The sequence below is a fragment of the Diplotaxodon limnothrissa genome, linkage group LG19 (genome assembly GCF_057381915.1).
Source record: "Diplotaxodon limnothrissa isolate DT_005_m linkage group LG19, D_limnothrissa_male_GT1.1, whole genome shotgun sequence".
Lineage (NCBI taxonomy): Eukaryota > Metazoa > Chordata > Actinopteri > Cichliformes > Cichlidae > Diplotaxodon > Diplotaxodon limnothrissa.
Window position 1 is genome coordinate 27,957,637 of NC_140614.1, and position 18,523 is coordinate 27,976,159.

The window sequence follows — 18,523 nt, forward strand, 5'->3', positions numbered from 1 at the left end:
CATCTACAGTACTGTAGAGTGTAGTTAGAGTAGATTGGTCTATCAGAGTAAGATACAGCCGAATGACATAATTACACGAATCTGAAGTATTGATTTTTGCACGTTCAGAAACCACAGTGGTGAATAGTGACAAATGAGGCTGTTAAAGTCAGAAGTACAGATGATCTTCTATTCAGAAGGCTTTCTAAAAGCGGAGCTCCAAGTGTTCGGCGTTCATTTTAGCCGTCTGCGTCACCGATGAACGAAAAGCCATTAAAGTGATGATTAGTGGTTAAGGAAGGGAAGTGTTTGCGAGAGTTTGGGCTGTACACATGCAGTTCAGAAAGCATTGAAGTGGGGGCATGCTTTAACTATGAAGGGAGACGTTTACACAATAAATAATGGGATATTGTGATGTTACCGATTCATATTAACAGCAAAGTGCAGTCTGAGATTTATAACTCACTCCATTTGTAACGTAGTCCATCCAAAAATTAGGATTCAAAGAATCCAGTTCAGCTCTACAGTTCACTGTAGCACAACTTAGTTTGTTTGCCAAACCCACAGGAATGAGTCGGCCACTAAGCAGTCCACCCTCAGAGCCCACTCTGACAGTAGGCTGTTACGGATCAGCTTTATTTCAGTTCACTTTGTTAAAATCCACAGCACTTAATCACATGGATTAATCCAGAAGTTTAAGGTTGATTGTTTTCGTTTATGGATGTTACCATGAAATGAAGGAGCTGCTGCATGTTTCCGCTCAGTGATAATTCTGTCTCAATTAAAGCCGATCAGCAGCGACGACGTGAAACAAGCTGAAACGTCGTCCAATCTCCTCAGCTGAATTTCCACACTTCTAGCTCCATGACTCGGAAGTCATCGGTTTCTGAAAGGCAGCAGTTATTAAAAGTGTAGCAGGGACTGCTACGGCCCAGGTATAGGTTCTCATCCACCCACAGACCGAAGTGACCACTGTGGAAAAAGAGGGAGACGGTGGTTAGCGAAAGGAAACCGACCCTTCTTGGCTTGGTTTGAAAATTAGAGCAATATTATTTTTTGTAAGCCACAGAAGTATAAATTATGGAAGAGTGGAAGTCGAGAAAGCTACTTAATTACCTGCCTCCACCAATAGCAAAGCAATCCAAGTCTCCCTTAATAAAAAAGGAATTCTCTCCAGTCCACTTGAAACACTGCAGAGAGACATCAGATAATCATCTCACATTTATAACACACGGAGTGTCTCTGTTTTACCTCCATCAATTCATTTTCCCAGGAAGCATCATTCATCACAACTCAGATCCATTCCTTCAGTCATACCATCCTGTTATTTTGCATTTTAAACGGTTTAGAATATATTTTCTACACTAAAGAAAAAAAAATCTGGATTGGTTACCTTGAAGCGAGGATGCAACATGAAGAGAAACGTTTCTCCTGTACCGTAAAACATCTCACTAGACCTCAAAGGGTGAGAGAGGAAGGCCCCAAATATCTGATTAGAAAAAGTCATAAGAGAAAATTAAAAAACTAAAGACTAAAGATATATATTGTTTATTTGAGATAGAATAGTTCATTTTTACCAATCGATATGTTGGTAAGTCGCTAGTATCGGCCAATATTTGCAGATATATTGGTATTTTCAATTCAATTTTATTTAAACAGTGCCAAATCACAACAACACGGAAGACCGTACAATAATACATACATATATATTCATTTATAGCAGCTGATGAATGATAAATTAAAAGACGAGAAGGGAGAAACACCGTTCAACCATATTATACGCGTTAATGTTTCAGAGTTGGCCATCCTGCAACCTCCGTACTGTAAATGTGTGTTTGGAACACCACAAACACGACAACCAGAATAACCAGCTGATCTGAGAGTTCGGCAGAGCGTGAAAAAGTAATTCAATTCAACAGTCACCTCAAGGCCTTTTATATTGTAAGGTAAAGACAGTACAATAATACAGAGCCAAGCCTGACAATCAAATATCCCCCATTAGCAAGCACTTGGTGACAGCAGGAAGGAAAAACTCCCTTTTAACAGGAAGAAACCTTCGGCAGAACTAGGCTCAGGGAGGGGCAGGGCCATCTGCCATGACTGGTTGGAGGTGAAAGAAGGAAGACAGGACTGTGGAAGAGAGCGAGCGATTAATAATAACTAAAGATTAAATACAGAGAGGTGTATAAACACATAGTGAGTGAAAAGGTGAGTGAAGAAGAAACAGTGCTTCATGGGAAGCTCTCAGCAGTAATCTATGACTTGTGGCAATAAAGCAAGCACAATCATATTATCTTAACAAGTACTTATAAATACTACACATAACAAACATTAGGGAAATCTGCTGATAGTCTACTGATTTATCAGATTTTAAAATCACCAAATATCGGTCATGGAAATCCTAGACTGGTCTGGCTCTAGAGCTGACAGTACATTTTTACCTCATCGAGCGCATCCTTGATGACAATAATAACAGGCGAGTCCGTGCCGCTGAGTTTTCTGTAAAGAGACTTGAGGCTGGCGCCGTGACGCGACGTGCTGTAAGCCAGCTGCCATGTGTAGCCAACAGTCCTGGGAGGAAGCTCCTTACACAGCTGGAAACAGATGAAAGGCGGGAAGTAAAATAAATGAAATGAACATTAGAAAGGGTGACATAGCAATTAAATACTGGAGATACCATCTGTGTGTGTTTTCTAGAAAATGTTAGGAAACTGGCATTTATTCATTTCTGAATAATGAACTACCTGTAATAATAATAACAATAACAGGCATTGAAAAAGTAATGGTATCTCTTCCGTGTCAACCCCACAAGTTTTATTCTGCTCATGTGATTGTAGCGTTTTCAGTGTGAGAATCATCCCAGTCACTCCTTCAGCATCTGCTGACTACAGGTCATTATGCACATGAACAGAAACGTCTTTCTGGGAATTCCTTAACTGCATGATTGAGCTTGCATCAAGACATTTCTTGTCAACCTTTAATTAAGCAGAAACACCACAGAATGAGTGCCACTACTCTAGGACATCTATATAAGAGCAGTGTGTGAGCCAACTCAGCTTTCTTTAAATAGTCTCCTGAAGATACTTGGCCATAAAACACTAAGCAGTAAATCTAACTGTATTATACTGTCGCTTATGAGGTCAAACAGTTCTTTTCTTACATCATTTTAAATAAGATTAGCTATTCCTCTTTCAAAGTAAGAAAACAAAAACCCACTTTACATTTATCTTATAATCTGATGAAACCCTTTAAAACTTGGGAGGCTAAAATGATTTTCAAATGCATATTTAGTTTCATCAATACTTACTTATATTTACTTAAAAAGTCTCAAAAAGGCAAAAAGGACAGTAATTTCTGTTGCATAAAGACAAGCTGTTGTTTATCATAAGCCCGGTTTTAATTTCTTTATGTCTTTACTTAAAGAACCTTTAACTTCTTGTGTCCCCTTGAATTCTGAAGCTAAACCTAGATGCTCTTACATCATCAGATGATTAAAACTCACATATAAACGCTTGTTTGGTCTCACCAACCTCTCTGACGTGTGAAGCCTCCAAAATCTGGCTGTTCTCAACAATATTACTGAGTCCTTCGGGGTCTCTATCAACGACCAAGAGCGGCTTGTCTCTACTCTCCTCCATCAACACCATCTGCAAAAAGACACTTGTACATTTGAAAAAAGCTGTTTTTCTTCTAGAATATTCTAATAAAAACAAGTTTTTCTTCATCAGGAAACAAATGTTTTAACCTGCAGTGCAGGTCACAAACTTACAAACGTTATTCTCCATTATCGGCATAAAAGTCCGACTGACCTCATCTCTCATCGTCTGCTATCCTGTGAGACCCAAACAATAATAATCCACTCACTTCCCAATCGTCCCCTGAGTGTCTCTGAAGCAGCTTGTCCTCATCCTCCTCTTCCTCCTCCTCCTCGTCTTCAATGAGTACGAATTCCTCATCATCACGGTCTCCCTCCCCGTCCTCCTTTCCTCCCTCAAGCATACACAAGTCTGGTCGGCAGTGTTTTAAGTAGGCGTACAGCTCGTCGGAGCTACAGCAGGGAGGAGAAGGCACTCGCTCAGAAATGTTGAATCGACAAACAACACGACAGCTGCACCAACACAGTGAGAGCGTGGCACCCGGGTGTGGTTTTCTGCTCAGCTGCAGGCGGAGAGGTGGGGAACGCTGGTTCAGCTCGTTTATGTGGCTTTCAATTATCCTTTTACTGCCGCAGATTTTCTGGTTGCATTGTTTTCCTGAGATTCAGCTTTCTCAGAACGGAGTCAGTGCTTCGGTGAGGATCGCTCAGTTAAAGAGTCACTGTTTGGACTGCATGGATGTTACATTTGAATAGCCGTGTGAGAAGTATTCACAATCATTTACTTGAAAGTAGTGATGCCAGAGCATGTAAGAAAATCAGAAAGAAAAACAGCAGTAGGGTCGAATTTAGTGTTGTTACATTGTTTCTATTATTACTGCATCACTATTACTGATGCTGGCTTACGCACAGCTAATTGGAACTACTTCATACTATAGATGAGAAGGATAAATGTAGCTGTGAAACAAAAACACTAGAATTTATGAAATGTTATAGAGTAGAAATCTAGAGTTGACTAAAACCATTATACAGATTCAGGTACTGGCACCGAGTCTGACCAACATCGTTTTATTATTGGATGCCACAGTGGCCCTTATTATGCACACACAAGCTGACAGACTGACTCTATTTTTCTGAAGACAAAGTAATGTTTATGTGTCCATTGTTCGCTGAGTGGCAAAAGATAAGCGTGCCAAGTAAGCATTTAACGAAGTGACCCTTGTTAGCACGAGTACAGTGCTGGAAAAAAGCACTTTTGTCACACTTACATGTTTCATTTCATCAAACAAATTTAAATATTAGGGGTTCTTCTGACCTCCTAAATAAGCCTCAAATGCACTCTCTGAGTAAATTTGGTATGCTGGCCCCTCCTGGGAAAGTTCACCACTGTTCCAAGATTTCTCAGTCTGTCCATAATGATTCTTGCTGGAGTCCCAATGCCTTGAAAAAGACCCTTTGCAGAGTAATAAATCTCAATGACTTGGCATTTTTAGATTGCCCCATAATATGATGCTTTTGAGGTCTATTAGCCCACTTCAACTTTGCCACACAGGTTCTATTTAAGTGATTTCTTTATTCAACAGGTCTAGTAGCAATGAACAAGTGGAGGGCTTTACTTTTCACACAGGGTGTTCACAGCACTGTAGATGGATGACAACATAGCCAGTTAAAATAGTTGGCATGTCCTCTCTAGCTCAGAAGATTTTATATTATGTTAATAAAAGTTGATCAGTGCTTTATCGGTATCTGGAAATATGACGTTGATACCTGAAATTGATGGACAAGACTGTGGGAGCCGGAGAATTTGCTAAAGCAGAAAGACGAGGACTTGTGTAACAGAATGACGACAGGGTGGAATATTTAAATACTTTAGTTCTCTGGCTGAATGTGCTCCTCTGAGTAACCTGGATTATAGAGCACAGCGGCGTGGGCTCGAGATTTAACCAAGAGCTTTCATTATAAAGTGCAGTTGTAAAGGTTAGGAGTCTTTAAAAAGCTCTCCTGATTTGCATGACAAGAAATGCAGTGATTATTTTAAGTCTGATGGAGTTTTTCTTTAAATCTTTGATACTTTTCTTAGAAGTGCTTTGGTTACCTTTCCTGTGACAGTGCAAGCCAGGTATCCCTTTTAGGTAATGCTTTGGCTGGTCCGAGGTGAAGACCTCCGACACCCTTTTTCTTTCCTGCCGATGGCTGAACCCGCAGCCTCACAAACATCAGACCCCCAGGACTGCTCGCTGATGACCTCTTAGGTGCTGTGAAGGAAACAAAGAGCAAAGATGGCCTCACGTCAAAGGAATAACACATCTAACACATCAGCCAGACAGACATACACTCAACAAAAATATAAACGCAACACCTTTGTTACTGCTCCCATTCCCCATGGGATGGACGTAGAGACCTAAAATTCATTCCAGATACACAATATAACCATCCCTCCCAAACAGTGGTCACAAATCAGTCCAAATGTGTGGTAGTGGGCACATCTGCTATATTGAGATAATCCATCCCACCTCACAGGTGTGCCACATCAGGATGCTGATCTGACATCATGAGTAGTGCACAGGTGTACCTCAGACTGCCCACAACAAAAGGCCACCCTGGAATGTGCAGTTTTTTGCGCTATTGGGGGTCTGGGGACCCAGAACCGGTCAGTATCTGGTGTGACCACCATTTGCCTCATGCAGTGCAACACATCGTCGCATGGAGTCTATCAGATTGACAATGTGGCCTGTGGAATGTTGGTCCACTCCACTACAATGGCTGTGCGAGGTTGTTGGATATTCGTGGGAACTGGTACACGCTGTCGTATACGCCGGTCAAGCACATCCCGAACATGCTCAATGGGTGCTGGCCATGCAAGAACTGGGACATTCTCAGCTGCCATCTGCCCTGAACAATGTGAACCATGATTCATCCGTGAAGCGCACACCTCTCCAACATGCCAGACGCCATCGAATGTGAGCATTTGCCCACACAAGTCTGTTATGGCGACGAGCTGGAGTCAGGTCAAGACCCCGATGAGGACGACGGGCATGCAGTTGAGCGTCCCTGAGACGGTTTCTGACAGTTTGTGCAGAAATTGTTTGGTTGTGCAAACCAATTGTTCCAGCAGCTGTCTGGGTGGCTGGTCTCAGACGATCTTGGAGGTGAACCTGCTGGATGTGGAGGTCCTGGGCTGGTGTGGTTACACGAGGTCTGCGGTTGTGAGGCCGGTTGGATGTGCTGCCATATTCTCTGAAACGCCTGTGGAGACGGCTTATGGTTGAGAAATGAACATTCAATGCACGGGTGACAGATCTGGTTGACATTCCTGCTGTCAGCATGCCAATTGCACGCTCCCTCATTGCTTGTGGCATCTGTGGCATTTTGCTGTGAGACAAAACTGCACATTCCAGGGTGGCCTTTTGTTGTGGGCAGTCTGAGGTACACCTGTGCACTACTCATGATGTCAGATCAGCATCCTGATGTGGCACACCTGTGAGGTGGGATGGATTATCTCAATATAGCAGATGTGCCCACTACCACACATTTGGACTGATTTGTGACCACTGTTTGGGAGGGATGGTTATATTGTGTATCTGGAATGAATTTTAGGTCTCTACGTCCATCCCATGGGGAATGGGAGCAGTAACAAAGGTGTTGCGTTTATATTTTTGTTGAGTGTAATTCACATTCAGACCTGCAGTTTGATTTTTTACAGAGGTCTTCTCCATTTCTTCAGATTGCAGTTGGTCCATGTTCACTTTGCTCGCCACCTCTTGACTTCCACAGCAGAAGGTGGCAGCACTGCTCAGGACAGCCAGGCTGCCGACCGATGCTTCAGTCAGCACCTCCAGAGGGCTGCTATCCAGCTCCTGTTCAACTTCAGCCATGTCCTTGCTCTCTGCCTCCTCATCTTCAGAAACCTCCTTGGTCGGGCTCAGAGCCAGTCTGGATAATTCAGCTGGAGCAGCAGACACCAGAGGTGGGCACGACTCCCCCTTGTGATTCAACTGACCTTGTTTTTTGGCCATTTTCAGCTTCTGGAAAAGTTTTTTCCCTTTTCTCCTGAAAAAAGTGAAAAAAAGTGGTTATACTGGCATTTCATGTAATCCGATATCCACGTGCTTAACTATGCATCCCTGCTGACCTCTGCTGAGAGGTGTTGAAGTGAACATGTGAGATATCAGAGAAGAAGGAGACAGATGCCAGATTGTCAACAGAGTATGACAGAAGGTACTCCTCGCAGCCATGCTCCTTCACCAGAGGATGTGTCTTACACGGATCAAAGAAGATTTTATTAGAAGTCACCAGCAGGATGCCTGAAACACAACCCTGACAAAGAGAGACAGAAAATGCTAACGTTAACTTACAAACGTCCAAAAAAAAACCCAACCTTCTTAACCTGTTCTTCAGACTCACCTTACGATCAGTGATGTAGCGGCAGATCAGTTTGAGATATGGCATGGGCTCTGGTCCCTCCCCCTCACAGCACTCTGGTGGCAGAGCCAATAAGCAGAGCTGCCCATCAGGCATCGGTACTGCCTCCACATCCTGTCGGGATCGCAGGTAACAACAAAATACAGCGTTTAATAGAGAGTAAAAGGACTTTTAGTCAACAAGCTTTTTGGCTTTAGTCAATGTAAATGTTTGACCTGTTTCTGTTTTTAAGGTCTTAAACTGAAGATAACATCAAAAGCATTTTATATCTGTATCAGTGCATCATTTGTCAGATGTTGCTGTTTGTTCACTGCCCACATCACTTTTCCAGCCTGTTCTCAGAGCTGTGATGTTTTTGCTGCTCGTTTCCACAGTAACAGTCATTTGATTCATTTTACAGCCTTCTGGCCTCATGTTTTTCTCACCACGGCTAATAACTGTTATTAGCCCCATAATGAAAGCTTCTTGTTTTTTTCATTACAATCATAATCTTCTTCAGCTTCTTTATTATTAATCCATCGTTTTTCACGTTGACTTGGCTGTGGATCACCTTGTCATATTCAGCTTTAGTCAGGTCTTAAGCAAAAGCACCAATATCTGAGTTTATAAATACTTTTATTAATAACAGATCTGCAATAAAAATCTGACTCTCAAAAAAAAGCTCAAAAGGTTAGCACGAAAATGCACCCTGGGTATCAAAATGTCACTTGGAAATGTCAAAATATTAAATATGAGTGAATATTTTCATGCATATAAATATAAAAAGGATGGGCATCACATTAATTAATTAATGCCATGAACAAACATATCTAACACATACTTTGGGTGCTGAGGATATTTACAATCTACAATCTAATTTATGAGAGACTCAGTATTTAAAATGTTGACCCTTCTTCTTATTAACTTCTGTAATTCTCTGTGGCACGCAGAATATCAGCTTCTGGGTGAAAACCTGATTGATGGGGATCTATTTAAGCATTATCAGCTCCAACATGCTAGAAAATGAACAGATTTAAACAGAATTGTCCCTGAATTGTTGGAAGAGAATGTTTTTTTTTCCAGTATGGTGCCACGGGGAAAAAAAACCAAACATTTGGGTGTTTTGTTAAAATAAAACTCCGCAGGGAACGTTTCGACTTGGAGTTCAAGGGGTAATGTGATGTTATGACCAGACAATGATTAACCCTGAGATGATCCTGAGGACATTTTGTGCCATTCCATTTCGTTATTTTCATGCTATTTTGGCTGTTCTGAATGAATATAGCTCATATCTGTCATTACTTTACGATATTATTTTCTGTAAATTTAAGAATTGTTGTCTCAGTTTCTTAAAATGGCTGAGCTATGCAAAAAAAACGCCACATTTTATCCAAAGGACAACTATATTTTTAAAAGACTGAGTCATTTAAAGTGGAAAACAATATTACTATATAATATTTTTACAGCAGTTTTGGGGAAGATGGCGTTTTCTGTCCTTAGAGTAGAGAGAGTCAGGATTTTTAAGGATCCTCTAAGGGTTAAATACAAATTACATCAAGAGAAGCTGTTATGGTTCAAAACAGCCACTTATTTTTTTGTAAGCATTTACTGCATTTCCCTCTGCAGCTACCCTGGCCAAATGTTTACACAATACAACATGTTCTGCTGCACTTATCGGCTGTTTATGAGGAGAAACCGAACCTAATAATTGCAATAAATGCACAATGTAAGAGTAAAAGGCTGATTAAAAACTGTGATCTGGAGCCTTACAGATAAGTAAGGATGCATATCACATGGCCTAAAATGCCTTCAGCAGCTGGCTCCTGGGTTTGACTCCCAGCCAACTGGACCTTTGCTACAAATCATTCCCCGATGCTTTTCCCACTCTTCCCGTCTGTCTCCACTACGCTCTCTGAAAAAGGCAAAATGTCTCAGACTACCACATTTAAGTTCTTACGCTTTCTTAATATGGCACCAATTCCTTACATTAGTCATTTCACGGTCCTTTCTTTACACTGTCACGTAAATACTTTTTATGATAAAAAGAAATCCAACAGTTCCCTTTGAGCAAACACACCTTAATGACTGTTTTCTCTCATTAAACTGCAGGGGACAGTTAAATGCCTCACAAACCAACCAAATTATACGTCATACAGAGTCCCATATTATGGTGCCATGATACTATCCCTGATTCAAACACTGATGCATCAGTTTTAAATAGAAATGTTTATGAAACCACTCTTTTATTATGGCTTTGTAACCTGATAACAGGCAGAACTGGAAACTGAAGTGGATTCAAAAGTCTAGACCCAGACACATGTTACTGAACGATGCTACAAAGTCTTTATTATAATCTTATATACAAAGTAACTATGATCCTCAGCTATGAAAATATCAAATAGCAAAGTATATCTGTATAAACCATAAAGAAGCATAAAAGTGGGCTTTTTTTTACCACTTACTTTCACTTCAGTCACATTTTTTAAAAACAACAAAACTGCAAAATCAGTACTCTCGGGATTGCACCACATGCTATTATTATCAGTTGTATTTCTGCTTACCAGTAGTTTGTCGTATTCTGCTTCTGGTGACGGGGACTGAGGCTGAGCAGCGAGTGGATTCAAAGAGTCTTGATCTACTTCCGCTTCTGGTCTCTCCTTAGTATCGGAATCCAGTTCTGGATGCGACGATCCTTCTCCAGGAGAAGTGTTTTTTCCTTTTGGGACGACCAGCTGCTTAAGAGAAAATGCCATTGTAAGAATAGCTGTGACACTCACGTGGGCACACCGTGTAACACTGGAAGAGAACAGAGCAGTTCCTCATTCTACAGCCCCGCATTTTCCTACTTCTTTGTTTGTAGTGACATCTAGGCTCCATATAGGGCTCTGGATGCGAGGTTGAGCACTTTGTTTTACAGCCACAATATACCAATTTAAAGCATTAATGTGACAACACTTAAAGAAATTATGACTTTGAGCCTGTTCTTTCTCATAAACATAAGTTCTGGTTGGGTAGTGATGCATACATTGGTTTAAGGTGGAGCAAAAAAACAAAACAAAACACTTTCACAGGCAGGCAAGAGGGAGGCACTGCTTTGCATTTCAAATCAGCTGCAGCAGATGTGTCATTCTGATGTGTGTACACGCTTAACAGGCGCACTAAATATGTGAGTCAAATGTCAGCAACTATCGTGTGCTTACAGTTGACACTTACCTCTCTGGCGATGAGGGTAGCAGACGACGAGGACGGTTTAGTTCCTGTAAGGGTGGACTGGTGACCCATGTCGCTCTCCTCCGTTGAGGATGCATTACTGTTAAACTTAGATGAGACGCTGAACACACCATCCCGAGGGAGACCCTGAGTGGGGAGAAACACAAACACAAGAAAGTCTCCGTCAGTAAATTGAAATGTGATTACACAACACAAGGAGAGGTCATATTTTAATAATGAAAGATATAAATGGGCCTGTTTTGGATTTGCCTAGTACAGCAAAAGCCATTCGATTCCTTATCAGAGAGTTGGTTTAATATAAATACAGCCTCCTTAAATGCACATGGGGACATCATTTGTTATGGAGCCCTCTGTGCGCTTCCAGTTTAAACAAGTTCAAACATCAGAGAATCGGATTGAATTTCCAATAAACCTGTGGACTCTCTCTCTCTCTCTCTCTCTCACACACACACACACACACACACACACACACACACACACACACACACACACACACATAGACACAAACACGTAAGATCATCAATTTGAAACAGTGGGAGTAAAGCATAACGACTGTCATCGGCTGACAGATGGATCCATCGACCTAAATTTTATTAGTGGCGCCTGACATATTATATAACCGTGGAAAATCACAGTGCTCTCGTGTGGGCGTGGGCTTTTAGCCGCGTCTTAGGACATGGACATGTACGCATTAGTGCCGGCTAACGCACAATAATTTGGCGAGTTGCAGCAAACATCTCATTAATACACAATACCTTAGTTTGACAACTAAGTGTACACATAAGTGCTGTGAGTGCAGTGCATATTAGATGCAGTGGAGAAAACAGCGAACGCACCCAGATTTCAATGTATATCAATCGGTCTTTATTCTGGAAACTTGGCCCGTGGAGACGAAAAAACTCATAAAAAGACAAGAAACAAAATTAAAAACAAACAAAATACACCCCAAATCGCCCTCCCACAAACAGCCAACTACATCTGTGTCTCATCAACAAAGACGGATAACGTATGTGGTTTCAAACCTCATATCCATTGAGCCCACATTCTCATTCTCAGAGGTGTTGAGCCTCTAAATAAACTTACACATGAGACTTCTAAATAAAGCTTCAATTGTACTGACTCCAGCCGTTACAAACATCTCACTTGCACCGAGCCACCTCGGTTTCTTCAATAATAACCTCAGAGTGTCATTATGAGCTACCTGAAGTTGAAGCGTGCTTTCCTGTAGTTCTCCATGTGCCGTTTACAGAGGTGAACAATATGCTGTAATTAGAGAGATCTTCGCAGTATCTTTACACACATTTCATGCATGTGTAATCTGGCATTGCCTATAAACATAATCATCACCTGCCATTTAATCTGTAATAACATGTCCCAGATCTTTTTCCTTATTATCTGCAATGCTAAACGCCTGTCCTCAACTTCTTTGACATACATCAACATAAAGATTTAAAAGAGCTGGAGACTAAATCTCTCCTTGTCCAACTCCATTGTTCGCCGCTAATAAAGCTGAAACGCTGTCTCCTGACTTTACTCGAAGCCGCTGGTTGGCATGAGAATAAGCCACAACCGTCACGATGTATTTGGGTAACCTTTTTGAAAACAGAGAAGTCAGCCTAACACTGGCATATTTATGACGCTTGACAAAAATGATCATAACCTTCATGCTTTATTACCTGGTAGGTCAGGTATAGTATGTGCCCTAATGACCATGAAGTCAGTGCTTCCAGTATTATCCACCTTCTACAGCTCACTAGGAAAACAATTAAATAAGGTGCTATAATGCTTCTGTCATTATGCAACAATGTTATTTGTTCCAGAAATCCCTTCGACTGTATTTTGGAGCGATATCCTGCAGTTACTACAAACTCTCACCTCTTTCCAGAAACCTGTCATATTGTTACATAGTAGCTTCTCCTCCAGCAGATCAGCTTTTTTTTTTTTTTTACAAATATGGACTGCATATTTATACTTAGCATTAGTGAGCTTCTTATCCTCAAACACGGACACCTGTCTGGGTACATCAGCTAAAACCCATTTATGAGCTTCAGCATGATACTCTGCTACATATTTATTCCAATCAGATGTGTAGAATGAAGTACCCATAAATGCAGCTATTTAATAAACTAAGCCTGCTTTTTAGAAAAGCCCAGATTTGGATAAAAGTTTCAAGGCTCCCTGTTAAAGGAATGTCTAATCACATGGACGCTAAGACACCGATCAAACTGTCAAAGGTTTTATTGTGCGAGTGTAAAATATGTGTTGATATGGGATTATAGGTACAGGTAGGTGTGGTGTATGCTGCACTAAATCAGGTGACGAGTACACTACAGCACTTTTTAATCTGTGTTAAAGATACACTTCTATGAAAAGGCCACTCCTAGAGTGACACCTATATGTGGAGAGCTTGTGTGTCCATTGTGAGTTTATGTAAGTTGTTAATAAGTGTTCAGAGGACTGGTCAGATGTTAGAGCTAGCAGGTCTGAATTAGCTCCTTCACTTGGTTTATCACCCCTGATAATACATGTTTAGTCTTTTAGCCGTCTACACATTAAATAGAATACAATTCAACTCTCTCCCAGTGTGATTTCAATTACCAAAAAAAGAAAACTGCACTATATCAAAGCATAACAGCATTTAAAATAAATACAGAGCAAATTTAATTTCAATGAAAAAGGAAAGGATTAAAAGTGGGAGAAGGCAGAGGGAGGACAGACAAACAAATCTTCTCATCTTTTACCTCATTGCTACATGCTTTGTCATTCAATTTTAAAATCCAAGCTGACAAACCTTAGAATGAACGTCTGAGAATGCAATCCTCCTGTATTTGTTGCAGAAGCTCTTAAACAGACTCTCTTTGCCCATGGTGTCTGACAACAGCTGAGCGATTTCTGATTCTCAATCAAAGAATCTGACTCTCAACTCATCGCTGAACCTTGGACAATCTTTATCAAATTCTCTGAAGACCATAAATTATGAAACCAATTACTACCCTCAAGCTGCTAACTCTGGGACACCCAATGATATAAAGTTACATAAATCAGCCAATAAATCCATAAATTCCAAATTTTCTCTTCCATATTCCCACAGCTGCGTGCCTCACCACCCACAAAAGGTCAAATAAAGTTTAAAAGAAAACCATGTGACTCACCCTGCTGCTTGGGCCGTCACCTGACGATCCACCCACTTGCTCGTTTGTCACTACAGTATTGTTCAGATCCCATGAAGTCCCTGTGTGGAAAAACAACACACATTTCTGCTATGCCATTCTGGTATGATAAAGCACTCTGAGCAGCAGCAGAAGTATGAGGAAGCAGCTTAATATCACAGTTACTACAAGTCTGCTTGAATACTAGTTTAAGTAATGAACATGAACCAGCCAGCAGGCTCTACATGTCTGTTATAAAATGCTAATTCAAGCTGCAGTTCTTCCAGCAGCGCTTTGCTTCTACATGATGCAAACAGCCTGCCTGAGGATATCGAACACTGCAGGAGTACCTGCGAGGTAGTACTGCCGCAGCTTAGGGTTTCTGATGTGCGGGATGTGGTTGAGGGGTCGACACACAATTGTCTGGTGCTGGAGCTGGCTGCTGGTTGTAGCCTCCTGCAACACTCGGCCTGATGGTTGTGTCTCCCAGGGCCGTTTTGCAAACTGTGGAGGCTGAGAGACACCAGCAGGCAGCTTGGATCCCAACCTGAGGCACAGAGAATCAAAAACAGATTTAATGCCTTTATATTAAAGCTCTGCAATGTTTAACAAGGCTCTGTACTAACACGCCAATAATCCAACTAATATTTGGTTAAATGTAACTTGACCAAACATTTTAGTAGCTGCCAAGAAAGTTTTTGCATAACTCTGGGGGGATCTTTGACCACTCTTCTTGGATGAATCAGTAGGATTAACTTAAATTTGTTGGTTTCCTGGCACAGATTCGCTTTTAAGTATACTGCACAAATTTTCAGTAGGACTGCGGTCTGAGCATTGGGAAAGAAATTACGGAAGGTTAATGTTAGCCTACTTTAGCTATTCCAAAACCAGTTTTGATGTTTGGGATCACTGACCTGCCGGTACACCCAGTTGTGTCCAAGTTTTAACTGTCTAACTGTTGATTTGAGGAGAAGGTGAAGAATTTGGAAGTAGTCCTCTTCCTTCATTATTTCATCCACTTTGTACAGTGTACTCGTACCACTGGCATCAAAACACCCCCAGAGCATGATGCTACCACCACCATGCTTACAACTGGTACAGTGTTCTTAGTTTTGAAAGCCTCACCTTTACTCCTCCAAACATGCCTCTTGCCATTGTGGCCACAAAGCTTAATCTTTGTCTTGTCTGACCATAAAACTTTCCTCCACTGTGGACAATGACACTGATATTCCAGCAGTTTCTAGTTCATCGCAGGCTTAATCCTTATTGGTTCCTGTGCAGTTCCTGAACATCCTAACCAAAGTCAATTTAGGCAACAATTTAGTCTTCTTCCAGACTTTGGAAAAAGTGGTGACATATCTGAATAACATCTACTTATGCACAATTGTTTGAAATGATGATCGTGAAATCTGCAGTTGTTTAGAACTCTGCTTTCTAGATCTTCACTGAGTTCCTTGGACTTCCCACTGGTCTGAGCCTGTCAAACAGATCTTTTTTTTATTGCTAACAAAGAGAAACTACCAGGTTTAGTCAATCATGATCACCAAGGAGAAGTTAATAGGTCTTGGCCTTCAAGTTTAATAACACTTTAGAACTTTCAGCACCACTTATTGAAAAGTGGATGTGTATAGTTGAATCTTTATGTTTACTTTTGACCCTGTCTGGATTAGAGAATCCAAGATAACTTCAACCTTGTGACCCAATTCTGGCATTTTAAAGTAATTTAAGAAGTGTTATGTCCAATTATTCCATCCTGGAAAAAAGAACCGTTCTAGATATAGTTAAAAGTCAAAAATTACCATGACATTAATGCCCATAATGGGTGGATGTAAACTTCTAACCACAAATGTATGTAACCATTGGCCGAGAATGAATATTAACACTCAAATATAAATTATATTTTAAGGTGGACTTTCCCTTTAACAGCAGGGATTCAAAGATTGTGTTGTTTAGAGTATCTGAAGTGTGAATAACAGACTACAGCAGCGTTCACAGCCAGAGCCCAGTTATTTATAGGGGAGTAGGAGTTGTCTTTGCAATGGCTAGAGAAGAGACTGAAAGAGTTCTTGGCAAGATGCTATGGCTCTCACCCACATGATGTGACTGAGCGTGGAGTTGTTGGAAATTTGCATTTTGGGATTCTGTTTAGTAGTCAGGCATCACACACAAGGACTAAATTGTAGCTTACTCAAGCTAATATCAGTCAAACATATCACAGACATGCTTTCTTCTTTGCTTTCTTTCCAGTAATCCAAGTATTAGAGGCCTGACCTGGTCTTCACATTGCCGAAGTAGCTAGTCCTCGCCTTGTCTCTCTGGGGCTCACGGTCCATGGCTCCTAAAGTCCCAGCCCTCCTCACAGACTGAGCCATTTTCTGTTTTTCTTTAGTCTGTTGCTGGCAGCAGTGGCAGATGCAGAGGGACGAGTGGCTCAGCTGGCATCCTTCCTCCTCCTTTTATTCCCCATGCCTACCTCCTGCCCCAGTTATGGCACCTACACAAGACAGCAATAAAGTCAGAAAATGTGGAGGGATTTTACAAGCATCCACCTAATTATGAAAGAGAGATGAGTGAATCAAAAGCCTACACTTTACCCTAGAAAGAAGTGAGATACACATTAACAGGGTTAATCCAAGCAGGAGAGATGTTTTGCACACTCTTAAATAGGTTGCAGCCTGACCAAAATGATAAGACCTGGGAAGAAAAGAGCCATTTAAATCTTCAAATCAAACAAGCAGAGCACAAACTTATATGATGCCTCATCAACGGCCAGTCACATGCTACTATAGCCCTGTTATAGGTCAACTATCACAATAGAAAGAACGCAACAAGATAAGCATTGAATCTAAAAAAGGTTTACTTTTTACGCAGTCGGAACAGTGGGATATTGCAGGAAAACAATATTACAACATATTGCAACACTGAACTGTATTAATGTTTTCCTTCACCACCGTCTTTTTGCTCAGAGAGATCTATAAAGTAAGGTTACACACACTATCTGACTTATTAACCCTCTATCCTCTCCCAGTGGCATACTATGAGATAATAAAGGGTGAGAATACTCAAGGGAATTAAGACAGATTTCCAGTTCAATAAAAATATCCATCAAAATACGTGCTTACAGTCAATGGGAACTATAGTGATCAAAGATTGCTGACCAGCTTACCGTTTTGTTTTGCATTTCTGTAACTATGTAAAACAGGATATTGTTATGCAGGAATGTCCTTATAGATGGATCAGATAATGTATGTGCTGGCTTTTTAGCTGGGGAAGGCGCTACTTAGGCACTACTTAAAACTATGTTCACGTCGTAATATATGCACCATTGTAGCTACAGCCTAATTCCTGCATTTCATGTGGCATCCCAAAGCTCACATCCCTGAGCGATTAGTTATTTGTTATATCTGAATTAGCGGCAACAGCAGTGTTAGCTAGCTTAGCTTTGTACTGCATACTTTAGGAACATTACACGATCATAGGTTAAAAAAACGATAATAACATGCTTCATGTAAATGTATAAGGTGTCATTATCAGCGTGGAGGAAGTAAGCATTTGAGACGACATCACAGAATCATCAAGACAACAGCTATGGCAAAAATATATATATTTATATACATTAGCGGCAGATTTGGGGGAGATGGGGGATTTATAGGAGCAGCAGGTTAACCGAGTGTTGTCTTCACTGACCTGTGTCTAGCCCAGGGATGGAGACGGGTGGCGGTCATATGAGCGCGTCTTCATATTGCAGTGTTATGATATCACTGCAGACAACAGTAACAAGTTCCGCCCTGTTCCCGGCGTCGCGCCGATTCACAGCTACCTGTCAAGATTGTTCCTCCACCATCGGCAGGCAACGGCGAAGGCGGAAGTATGTAGCAGGGAAACATCTTGTCTTTTCACCGCATCTTTTCTCATTGCTTCTGAGACAGGATGCAGCCGACGTTTTGGGACACAGCTACAGAGGACTAGTTTGTCCAAAGAACCCTTACTATAAACGTCAGAGAATACAATACTACGCACGTATTTAGATATAAATACAGGCATATGCATTTCTTAAAGAATATTATAATCAAAGAGTACTCTTTTCTAAAAAAAACAAATATTATAAAAGATTACTGTTTCCCTGAAATAAAGTAGGGAAATACAGTATGCGACAACAAAACAACAA

The 18,523-nt window shown here is 41.0% G+C and overlaps 1 protein-coding gene across 1 annotated transcript; it reads right to left on the reverse strand.

The window, feature by feature from the left end:
• Positions 1-105: 105 nt before the first annotated feature.
• LOC146612405 (oxidation resistance protein 1A) lies at positions 106-18,080 on the reverse strand. The gene is made up of 16 exons (XM_085342685.1): positions 18,043-18,080; positions 16,627-16,849; positions 14,706-14,902; positions 14,359-14,438; positions 11,189-11,332; positions 10,537-10,707; positions 7,979-8,110; positions 7,707-7,891; positions 7,257-7,624; positions 5,670-5,829; positions 3,844-4,027; positions 3,510-3,626; positions 2,421-2,573; positions 1,373-1,468; positions 1,096-1,169; positions 106-951 (listed from the first exon to the last, which is right to left on the reverse strand). The coding sequence occupies exons 2-16, from the start codon at positions 16,725-16,727 to the stop codon at positions 816-818; spliced, it is 2,298 nt and encodes a 765-aa protein (XP_085198811.1). The 5' UTR covers positions 16,728-16,849; positions 18,043-18,080; the 3' UTR covers positions 106-815.
• Between the last annotated feature and the right edge of the window lie 443 nt (positions 18,081-18,523).

What these genes read in the sequence shown, in the direction of transcription:
- LOC146612405 (XM_085342685.1), bottom strand. Translation starts at nt 16,727, where the DNA reads ATGGCTCAGTCTGTGAGGAGGGCTGGGACTTTAGGAGCCATGGACCGT. An exon ending in TGTAAAAAATCAAACTGCAG is followed by an intron (nt 5,830 to 7,256) that starts GTCTGAATGTGA and finishes TTTCCTTCACAG; the next exon opens with CACCTAAGAGGTCATCAGCG. An exon ending in TGTTGCATCCTCGCTTCAAG is followed by an intron (nt 1,170 to 1,372) that starts GTAACCAATCCA and finishes GTCTCTCTGCAG; the next exon opens with TGTTTCAAGTGGACTGGAGA.